Source organism: Salvelinus namaycush, chromosome 23, assembly GCF_016432855.1.
Source record: "Salvelinus namaycush isolate Seneca chromosome 23, SaNama_1.0, whole genome shotgun sequence".
Lineage (NCBI taxonomy): Eukaryota > Metazoa > Chordata > Actinopteri > Salmoniformes > Salmonidae > Salvelinus > Salvelinus namaycush.
The window spans coordinates 22,540,659-22,552,643 of NC_052329.1; the positions used below are offsets into that span (position 1 = coordinate 22,540,659).

The following is an 11,985-nucleotide window of genomic DNA, read 5'->3' on the forward strand; positions in this document are numbered from 1 at the left end:
AGTGTGCCAAGTCTACAGCAGGCTCTACTTTGAGCTGCCCCCCCCTCCCCCACAATCATAAAAAAACAGTTAATTCAAAAACAAATATAAATACATGATAACATTAATTGCCCAACATCAGTGCCTAACCTCACTAATGCTCTTGTGGCTGAATGGAAGCAAGTCCCTGCAGCAATGTCTCAACATCTCGTGGAAAGAATTCCCAGAAGAGTGGAGGCTGTTATGACAGCAAAGGGGGGAACCAACTCCATATTAATGGCCATGATTTTGGAATGAGATGTTCGGCGAGCAGGTGTCCACATACTTTTGGTCATGTAGTGTACATTGAGCGTACAAAACATTAGGAACACCTTTCCATGACATAGACTGACCAGGTGAATCCAGATGAAAGCTATGATCCCTTATTGATGAACCTGTTAAATCCACTTCATTCAGTGTAGATGAAGGGCAGGAGACAGGTTAAAGAAGGTTTTTTAAGCCTCTAGACAACTGAGAAATGGATTGTCTATGTGTGCCATTCAGAGGGTTAACGCCTTTGAACAGGGTATGGTAGTAGGTGCCAGGCGCACCAGTTTAGGTATGTCAAGAACTGCAATGCTGCTGGGTTTTTCCCGCTCAACAGTTCAAGAATGGTCCACCACCCAAAGGACATCCAGCCAACTTGGCACAATTGTGGGAAGCAATGGAGTCAGCATGGGCCAGCATCCCTGTGGAACACTTTCACCACCTTGTACAGTATATGCTCCAACGAATTGAGGCTGTTCTGAGGGCAAAAGGGGTGCAACTCAATATTAGGAAGCTGTTCCTAATGTTATGTACACTCAGTGTATATCCACGTATCCAGATACCTGAGAAAGCACCTGATCTCAGCACTCAGAACCAATTGTCTTTCTGCACTACTGGATTTGTTCCATTTATGTACCAGTCTGTCATAAGAGACATGGGGCTGCTTCAGAGTGAGGGCCAGTGGGTTCTAGCAGAAAAGCAGCCAAGAGATGACCCCATGTGCAGATCGTCTACTAACAACAATGAACTTTGCACCTCAAGTCTGAAATAAGACTCTGGACACAAAGACTTAGCTTTCAATACATCTTAATTCTACTAACCATGAGTCATGACACAGCAAGGATAAGTGTTTCACATTTGATAGCTGCCAATGCTATAAGATTACCCACTGCGTTGTGGGGGAAACAAGTTTGTTTCTCTCTCGTTTCTGAAGCAGAGAATTTATAGGTCAGACTATCTGATGACATCAGGGAGATTACTGCCCAGGGAGGGCACATACTGTACGGATCAATTTCTTAACTGGAGCAGCTGCATTCCTCTCTCATATCCACACCCAGAGCATGGATCTAACTACTACAATCTCTTCAGTAGTTGTTCAGAGAAGGAGAATATCACTGGTTCTGTAAATAGCTAAATATGTCCATGTGGGTACTATAGAGAGAAGATTTGTCTCACTTGGTTGAAGATCATATCCAATTTTCTAAGAATTGTGAAAAGTGCCAGCCATTAGCTGAACTGTCTCTGAGTGAAACCTAAAATGATTCTATCCAGCCTGAATGGGCATCGTTGCCTCAAAATACGTCACTGTGTGTACCACATAATTCATATTACCATGACTACTAGTCAATACTCACGGTCACATGAATTCTGTCTTTGACAAGGATAATTATGCTGGCTAACATACTGTAGGAACAGGCCCTTTTCACCATTAGAACAGTGGAAAAGGAGACACAGCTCTATATCTGATGGCTGTATTGATAAAGCAAGATACATCTCATTTTTTTTAAATGATGTTATAATACTAATATCATTAAGATTATCAAGGTTATCAATACCTCATTTTGACAAAATAAAACAATCTTTACATATTGTACCAGAAAAAAGGCATTACAAAATAAACTTTGGGCATCAGTATCAAACAGTCTGCTATGAATGTGTCATAAAACATCACAAAAATAAATATATCAAAGCACCACAAAACCAATGTCATTGTGTTCTGTGTTATGTGCAAAACAGATCAGAATAGATCATAGACAGATCTTGTTGTTCTGTTTGTTAATTGTGTTGAAAATACATTTCTGTGATGAGTCTGTGTTGGCTGTCTGGGGCGGGAGGTGACACATTCAAAACCTAGGTATCAATAGACAGCATTCAGCACCATGAAAATGAAAAATAATTTGAAATTAGCCACCCTGACTCTCACAGACAAACAATATATTTTTCAATTTCAAGTATTCTTCAATTCAAAAACTCCTATTATAAGGGTGCGATGGCTCCTAGATTCCAATTTGTGCCGAACTCTGTGACGAAACAGAACTGTGAGAGTGAGTCATGTGTACGTGCATAAGCCTGTGTAAACCTGCATGTATTCTGACACCCACACAAAACACAGTTGGCAGAGAGAAAGAGGGTCTGATTCAGAGTGAGCTAATTCACTCAGTCACTCTCTGTCCCCTGTCACAGTCAGTTCCGCTCGGGGCCAACTCAACATCTGGATGTGTCTCTCTCCTCCTTCACAGCTGCTTTCAAGTCTCTCTCCAGGGCCTGAGAACATCCGCCACACCAGTAAAGGCTCCCTCATCCAATGTGCACTCATGATATATGCATTCTTATTGAATTGAAATCACTCATTTGGCAAACATACAGTATTTGGTGCATGCCATGGCAAGTCAATCACACAATTTCAATGAATGCAATATGCTATCCGGATTTCCTATTAAGCAATGAATGGTGCCCTTGGCTTGCTGTATTAATTCACCAAACAATTCATTTAATCCATGTTTCAATGTGGAAATGGAAAGCGTGAGTAATCCTGTGGGAGAGGTTTATATATGGAAAGAGAGGAGACCCTCTGTAATGTCGTAATGTTCTCTCTGAGCTTATCAAAACCAACTTTCCCAGTGAAATTCACCCATCCCTCTGGAAGAATTACAGAATTGAACCTGTGTCACGTTCTGACCATAGTTCTTATGTGTTTTGCTTGTTTTAGTGTTGGTCAGGACGTGAGCTGGGTGGGCATTCTATGTTGTGTGTCTTGTTTGTCCGTTTCTATGTTTGGCCTAATATGGTTCTCAATCAGAGGCAGATGTTTTGTGTTGTCTCTGATTGGGAATCATATATAGGTGGCTTGTTTTGTGTTGGGGATTGTGGGTGGTTGTTTCCTGTCTCTGTGTTTTCTCTGCACCAGCTAGGACTGTATCGGTTTGCCACTTTTTGTTATTTTGTATTTGTAAGTGTTCTCTGTTTATCATTTAATTAAACATGTTGAGCACTGGCTACGCTGCGTGTTGGTCCGATCCCTGCTACACCTCCTCTTCTCTTGAAGAGAAGGAAGGCTGCCGTTACAGAACCACCCACCAATCTCGGACCAAGCAGCGTAGCAACGGGCAGCAGCGACAGCAGCAGCAGCAGCGAGTTCAGGAGTGGACATGGGAGGATGAGCTGGACGGAAAAGGACCCTGGGCAGAGCCAGAGGAATGTAGCCGCCCTAAAGCAGAGCTGGAGGCAGCAAAAGCAGAGAGGCGGCATTATGAGGCGCTAGCAAGGCAGAGCGGCTGGAAGCCCGAGAGGCTCCCCCCAAAATTTCTTGGGGGGGCTAAAGGGGTGTGTAGCTGGGTCAAGTAGGAGACTTGAGCCAACTCCCCCTGCTTACCGTAAGGAGCCAAGGATGGAACCAGAGCCAGTGAGGGCGGTATTGGAGGTGAGCGAAGTAGAGACTGTGAAGGATCTAATGGGGAAATTGGAGGAGAGAGAAATGAGGGATTTGCTGGTTTGGAGCATGAGGCACGACATCCGCCTGACGGAACATGTCGGGGATTTGATGTCACCTGAGTCAGCTCTCCATACTCGTCCTGAGGTGCGGGATAGCCGTCTGGTGAAGACTGTGCCAGCCTCACGCACAAGGCCTCCTGTGCGCCTTCCTAGCCCTGCACGTCCTGTGCCAGCTCAGCGCACCAGCTCTCCTGTGGCAGCCCCATGCACCAGCTCTCCGGTGCCGGCGCCACGTACCAGGCCTCCAGTTCCAGCACCCCGCACTCCCCTTGAGGTGCGTGCCCTCAGCCCAGTACCACCAGTGCCTACACCACGCACCAGGCTTCCAGTGCGTCTCCAGAGCCCTGTTCCTCCTCCACGCACTCTCCCTGTGATGCGTGTCTCCAGCCCAGTACCTCCAGTTCCGGCACCACGCACCAAGCCTCCTGTGCGTCTCCAGACCCCTGTACGCACTGTTCCTTCTCCCCGCACTCTCCCTGAGGTGCGTGCCCTCAGCCCGGTACCACCAGTGCCGGTACCACGCACCAGGCCTATAGTGCGCCTCGAGAGTCCAGTGTGCCCTGTTCCTGCTCCTCGCACTAGCCTTGAGGTGCGTGTCTCCAGTCCGGTACCACCAGTTCCGGCACCACGCACCAAGCCTCCTGTGCGTCTCCAGAGCCCTGTACGTACTGTTCCTTCTCCCCGCACTCGCCCTGAGGTGCATGCCCTCAGCCCGGTACCACCAGTGCCGGTACCACGCACCAGGCCTATAGTGCGCCTCGAGAGTCCAGTGTGCCCTGTTCCTGCTCCCCGCACTAGCCTTGAGGTGCGTGTCTCCAGTCCGGTACCACCAGTTCTGGCACCACGCACCAGGCCTACTGTGCGCCTCAGCAGGTCAGAGCTGCCCGCCTGCCCAGCGCCATCTGAGCTGCCCGCCTGCTCAGCGCCATCTGAGCTGCCCGCCTGCTCAGCGCCATCTGAGCTGCCCGCCTGCTCAGCGCCATCTGAGCTGCCCGCCTGCCCAGCTCCATCTGAGCTGCCCGTCTGCCCAGCGCCGTCTGAGCTGCCCGCCTGCCCAGCGCCGTCTGAGCTGCCTGCCTGCCCAGCGCCGTCTGAGCCGTCCGTCTGCCCAGCGCCATCTGAGCCATCCGTCTGCCCAGCGCCATCTGAGCCATCCGTCTGCCCAGCGCCATCTGAGCCGCCCGTCTGTCCCGAGCCGTCAGAGCCGCCCATCAGTCAGGAGCCGCTAGAGCCGTCCGTCAGTCAGGAGCTGCCAGAGCCGCCAGCCAGTCAGGAGCTGCCAGAGCCGCCCGCCAGTCAGGAGCTGCCAGAGCCGCCCGCCAGTCAGGAGCTGCCAGAGCCGCCCGCCAGTCAGGAGCTGCCAGAGCCGCCCGCCAGTCAGGAGCTGCCAGAGCCGCCCGCCAGTCAGGGGCTGCCAGAGCCGCCCGCCAGTCAGGAGCTGCCAGAGCCGCCCGCCAGTCAGGAGCTGCCAGAGCCGCCCGCCAGTCAGGAGCTGCCAGAGCCGCCCGCCAGTCAGGAGCTGCCAGAGCCGCCCGCCAGTCAGGAGCTGCCCGCCAGTCATGAGCTGCCCGCCAGTCATGAGCTGCCCTCCAGTCATGAGCTGCCCTCCAGTCATGAGCTGCCCTCCAGTCATGAGCTGCCCTCCAGTCATGAGCTGCCCTCCAGTCATGAGCTGCCCTTCAGCCCGGAGCTGCCCCTCAGTCCGGAGCTGCCATTAGTCCGGAGCTGCCCCTCAGTCGGGAGCTGCCCCTCAGTCCGGAGCTGCCCCTCAGTCCGGAGCTGCCCCTCTGTCCTGAGCTGCCCCTCTGTCCTGAGCTGCCCCTCTGTCCTGAGCTACCTCTCTGTCCTGAGCTACCTCTCTGTCCTGAGCTACCTCTCTGTCCTGAGCTACCTCTCTGTCCTGAGCTACCTCTCTGTCCTGAGCTGTCTCCTCAATCTAGTGGGGACCTTGGTGAAGATTCCTAGGCCAAGGTCGGGGGCGAGGGTCGCCACTCAAAGGACGCTAAGGAGGGGGACAAAGACAATGGTGGAGTGGTGGCCTCGTCCTGCGCCGGAGCCGCCACCGCGGACAGATGCCCACCCAGACCCTCCTCTTGAGTTTTAGGGGGTGCGTTCGGAGTCCGCACCTCAGGAGGGGGGTACTGTCACGTTCTGACCATAGTTCTTATATGTTTTGCTTGTTTTAGTGTTGGTCAGGACGTGAGCTGGGTGGGCATTCTATGTTGTGTGTCTTGTTTGTCCGTTTCTATGTTTGGCCTAATATGGTTCTCAATCAGAGGCAGATGTTTTGTGTTGTCTCTGATTGGGAATCATATATAGGTGGCTTGTTTTGTGTTGGGGATTGTGGGTGGTTGTTTCCTGTCTCTGGGTTTTCTCTGCACCAGCTAGGACTGTATCGGTTTGCCACTTTTTGTTATTTTGTATTTGTAAGTGTTCTCTGTTTATCATTTAATTAAACATGTTGAGCACTGGCTACGCTGCGTGTTGGTCCGATCCCTGCTACACCTCCTCTTCTCTTGAAGAGAAGGAAGGCTGCCGTTACAACCTGCCAATTAGGAATAATCTGCATTGCTTTAGTTCCATTCTATTCTGAATCTATTCTGAATGTTGTCAGATCAATGCAATCATGTTGTTTTTCCCCCCAAAATGAACTTGTTTTACATAGTTCTTTCATCGTTTTAGTATTTAGTAAAACCGATGCATCACGCTGTATTTAACACACATAGATACATATATAAACATTAACCCAGTCAAAACTAAAATCTTAGCTGGCTAAACACTGAAGAGTAGGCAAGCTCGTTCTACATCGCCCGATGGCCCAGGTGGGTGGAGTTACCACATTGTTGACAATTCTGTTGGTGCTGAATTGAAATATCCACCTACGCAGTACACCGGGCGATGCAAACCGAACTCGCCCAATGTTCACAAAGAGGAAGAGGTCTATTGGCTGTCTAATGTTGGAACTGAAGCAGGAGGGGATGTGATTGGCTGAAGGAACTCGGAGGTGAAGACAGCCTCTGCATACTCCTCACAGACGCCCTGGAGCTCTGGTGCAACGTCAGCCAGGGCCTCGGACATAAGCTCCTCTGACAGACTGGGAGCAGAAGAAAACATGTAAGAAGTCCCTGAACCCTGTGCTTACCCAAAAAAGTATTGCAAGAGTGCACATCCAAAAAATACAAGTTTGTTCTTGTTTAGTCTTTTAAATCAGACAGAGGGAGGGAGCACACATCAGGGACAACAACACACACTGACTGGTATGGGCAGCTTATTACCAACATCTGACTGATAGACAGGTTACTCTGATGAGTGAGAATAGCAGGATAATTGACGTGACATTTCCCCCCATCTGTCCCTTGATACTGAAGCAATTGGACTGGTCCCCCTGAAACTTCCCTTCCCAAAAAACTGAAAAATATTTGGTTTTTTTCTTTCTGAACATACAAAATTCAGATGCATAGCTCAAGAGGATGGCATATGATTTTATCTCCTGTCATCTCACTCTCTAAAAGTAACGAGGCAACAATAGTAGTTCTCCCTTGGGCTGGTTTTCTTAGCTCACTTTTTTTTGCAACAATTCACACTCCCACACACAGATATGGTGAGAGGAGAGAGAGGCATCTCCAAATGCCAGACCTAAGTATCTGTCCTTTAGTACCGTTAAGAACATTTGCCGTATTATTCAATTACATCTGCTTCTCTTTGAAATGTCTGAATATGATGCGTTTCTGATCTATCACACTCAAATGCAATCAGTATGCTCATAGAGACAAGGGGGATTCTCTGCATTGCACCAAATTGAGAATTATTTTAAATATGCACTCACACGCACCCCACAACTAGTCAAACACTGGACCTAATGTTTGAATAAGCAAAGAGCACTATGTTTGAGGAAGAGTTGTGTAGCCCTGGGCAAGTGAATAATCCATCCTCCTACACACGGTGGCATTCAGGGACTAACTGGGTAGCAAATACATCTGTTGAGATGGCTTAAGGAACAACCAACCGCAGATACAGTTGAAGTCGGAAGTTTACATACACTTAGGTTGGAGTCATTAAAACTAGTTTTTCAAACACTCCACAAATTTCTTGTAAACCTGTTTGGGCTGCAGGGGCAGTATTGATTACCCGGATAAAAGGTGCCCATTTCAAATGACCTCGTACTCAATTCTTGCTCGTACAATATGCATATTATTATTACTATTGGATAGAAAACACTCTCTAGTTTCTAAAACCGTTTGAATTATATCTGTGAGTAAAACAGAACTCATTTTGCAGCAAACTTCCTGATAGGAAGTGGAAAATCTGAAATCGATGCTCTGTTCTAGGGCCTGCCTATAAATGTCCTTGATATATATCAGTATACATGCACTTCATACGTCTTCCACTAGATGTCGACAGGCAGTGAGAGAAGAAATGGAGTGTATAACTTGATCTGGGGTCGAACAAAAGCTCTTTGTATGACGTGTCACCAGTTTCCTGTTTTCTGGAGAGCGCGTGAAGGGACCTGGTTTTGCCTTCTGTACAGCTGTCGTTATAGACGACTAATATCTCCGGCTTTGATTTTATTTGATACATGTGACAATATCATCGTAAAGTATGTTTTTTCAATATAGTTTTATTAGATTATTGAAATTTTTTCGGGACGTTAGGCGTGTTGCGTTGTGTGCCTTTGTTCAGGAAGGAGAGCTTCGCGCCACTTTGCTAGCTTTCCGTGCTAATTGACTGGAGAAGAGGACATTCTAAATCCAAACAACGATTGTTCCCGACAAAGGACCCCTTGTACAACATTCTGATGAAAGATCGTCAAAAGTAGGACCCATTTTATGATGCTATTTCATATATCTGTCAAACATGTGAAATAGTCGTTTGCGCCCAGATTTTGGGTACTCTCTCGCTATACCTAAGCTGGATGTCGTAATGAAGTTATTTTTAGAATTCTAACACGGCGATTGCATTAAGAACTAGTGTATCTATCATTTCCTATACAACATGTATTTTTTAGTAACGTTTATGTATAGTTATTTGGTCAGAATAGTTGAGTGCCATAAAAATATCCGCACATTCTGGGAAAAAGCTGCTACGTTAGCACAATGTATAACCACTAATTTCAGCTCTAAATATGCACATTTTTGAACAAAACATAAGTGTATGTATAACCTGATGTTATAGGACTGTCATCTGATGAAGGTTTATGAAGGTTAGTGAAAATTAATATATTTTGCTGGTTTATTCGCTATCGCTAACGTGCCTATTGCTATCGCTAACGTGCCTTGATGAATGAATGAGGTAGTGTGGTAGGCTATTGTAGTAAGTTAATATAATGCTATATTGTGTTTTCGCTGTAAAACACTTAAAAATCGGAAATATTGGCTGGATTCACAAGATGTTTGTCTTTAATTTGCTATACACCATCGATTTTTCAGAAATGTTTTATGATGAGTATTTAGGTATTTGACGTTGGTGTCTGTAATTACTCTGGCTGCTTCGGTCCTATTTGTGACGGTAGCTGTGATGGTAGCTGCAATGTAAAACTGATTTATACCTCAAATATGCACATTTTTCGAACAAAACATAGATTTATTGTATAACATGTTATAAGACTGTCATCTGATGAAGTTGTTTCTTGGTTAGTTTGGTTGGTTCTTGGTTAGTTAGGTTGGCTTTGTGCATGCTACCTGTGCTGTGAAAAATGTCTGTCCTTTTTTGTATTTGGTGGTGAGCTAACATAAATATATGTGGTGTTTTCGCTGTAAAACATTTTAAAAATCGGACATGTTGGCTGGATTCACAAGATGTTTATCTTTCATATGCTGTATTGGACTTGTTAATGTGTGAAAGTTAAATATTTCTAAAAAATATATTTTGAATTTCGCGCCCTGCACTTGAAGTGGCTGTTGTCATATTGTGCCCGGCTTCGGGCTTGCAGCCCAAAGAAGTTAACAAACTAAAGTTTTGGTAAGTTGGTTAGGACATCTACTTCGTACATGACACAAGTCATTTTTCCAACAATTGTGTACAGACAGATTATTTCACAATTCCAGTGGGTAAGAAGTTTACATACACAAAGTTGACTGCCTTTAAAAAGCTTGGAAAATTCCAGAAAATTATGTCATGGCTTTAGAAGCTTCTGCTAGGCTAATTTACATAATTTGAGTCAATTGGAGGTGTACCTGTGGATGTATTTAAAGGCCTACCTTCAAACTCAGTGCCTCTTTGCTTGACATCATGGGACAATCCAAAGAAATCAGCCAAGACTTCAGGAAAAAAATTGTAGACCTCCACAAGTCTGGTTCATCCTTGGGAGTAATTTCCAAACACCTGAAGGTACCACGTTCATCTGTACAAACAATAGTACGCAAGTACAAACACCATGGGACCACGCAGCCATCATACCGCTCAGGAAGGAGACGCGTTCTGTCTCCTAGAGATGAAAGTACTTTAGTGCGAAAAGTGCAAATCAATCCCAGAACAACAGCAAAGTACCTTGTGAAGATGCTGGAGGAAACAGGTACAAAAGTATCTATATCCACACCAAAACAAGTCCTATATTGACATAACCTGAAAGGCCGCTCAGCAAGGAAGAAGCCACTGCTCTAAAACCTCCTTAAAAAAAGACAGACTATGGTTTGCAACTGCACATGGGGACAAAGATTGTACTTTTGGAGATATGTCCTCTGGTCTGATGAAACAAAAATAGAACTGTTTGGCCATCATGACCATCGTTATGTTTGGAGGAGAAAGGGGGACGCTTGCAAGCCGAAGAACACCATCCCAACCGTGAAGCACGGGGGTGGCAGCATCATGTTGTGGGGGTGCTTTGCTGCAGGAGGGACTGGTGCACTTCACAAAATAGATGGCATCATGAGGAAAGAAAATGATGTGGATATATTGAAGCAACATCTCAAGACATCAGTCAGGAAGTTAAAGCTTGGTCGCAAATGGGTCTTCCAAATGGACAACTACCCCAAGCAAACTTCCAAAGTTGGGGCAAAATGGCTTAAGGACAACAAAGTCAAGATATTGGAGTGGCCATCACAAAGCCCTGACCTCAATCTTATAGAAAATGTGTGGGCAGAACTGAAAAAGCGTGTGCGAGCAAGAGGCCTACAAACCTGACTCAGTTTCACCAGCTCTGTCAAGAGGAATGGGCCAAAATTCACCCAACTTATTGTGGGAAGATTGTGGAAGGCTACCAGTAACGTTTGACCCAGGTGAAACAATTGAAAGGCAATCTACCAAATACTAATTGAGTGTATGTAATCTTCTGACCCACTGGGAATGTGATGAAATAAATAAAAGCTGAAATAAATCATTCTCTCTACTATTATTCTAACATTTCACATTCTTAAAATAAAGTGGTGATCCTAACTGACCTAAGACAGGGAATTTTTACTAGGATTAAATGTCAGGAATTGTGGAAAAACTGAGTTTAAATGTATTTGGCTAAGGTGTATGTGAACTTCCGACTTCAACTGTACATTTGCATTTGGGAAAGTGAAACATTGAAAAGTACTACAGTCCCAAATGGCACTGGTAAGAGTGTACTCATAGGTCCCTGGTCAAAAGTAGTGCCATGTGTTAGTCCCTCTCACCTGTCTGCAATGGCGCAGGGGTTGAAGCTGCCCACAGCCTCGTGGGAAACCAGGCGGAGGTAAACCTCGTGGTCCTGTCTGTACTGCTGGATACTCCTCTGCATGCTGGCTGGCACAGAGAGTCACGTCCCCTCTCTCCTCCTCTCACCTGGGGCTGGGAAGGTGCTGCTGCGGCCAGGTAGACCTGGGGTGTCCTCCTCCCTGATGCTATTCCCAGACAGGACACTGTGGCGAGATGGAGAGACAGACAGGGCGTTCAGGCTGTGGAGTTAGAGAGACAGACAGACAGACAGACAGACAGACAGACAGACAGAGTATGCTTGGGTTCTGGATAGATAAAAACAGACAGACAGAGTATGCTTGGGTTCTGGATAGATAAAAACAGACAGACAGAGTATGCTTGGGTTCTGGATAGATAAAAACAGACAGACAGAGTATGCTTGGGTTCTGGATAGATAAAAACAGACAGACAGAGTATGCTTGGGTTCTGGATAGATAAAAACAGACAGACAGAGTATGCTTGGGTTCTGGATAGATAAAAACAGACAGACAGAGTATGCTTGGGTTCTGGATAGATAAAAACAGACAGACAGAGTATGCTTGGGTTCTGGAT

The 11,985-nt window shown here is 46.4% G+C and overlaps 1 protein-coding gene across 1 annotated transcript in view; it reads right to left on the minus strand.

Annotated features, from left to right (window-relative positions):
- Positions 1-11,476, minus strand: part of LOC120018538 (membrane-associated phosphatidylinositol transfer protein 3-like) — a 158,360-nt gene extending 146,884 nt beyond the window's left edge. Inside the window, exons 1-2 of the mRNA XM_038961758.1 lie at positions 11,373-11,476; positions 6,810-6,871 (exon numbers count right to left, since the gene is read on the minus strand). Of these exons, the coding sequence (XP_038817686.1) occupies positions 6,810-6,871; positions 11,373-11,476 (166 nt within the window). The remainder of the gene's footprint in view (positions 1-6,809; positions 6,872-11,372) is intronic.
- Positions 11,477-11,985: the final 509 nt, after the last annotated feature.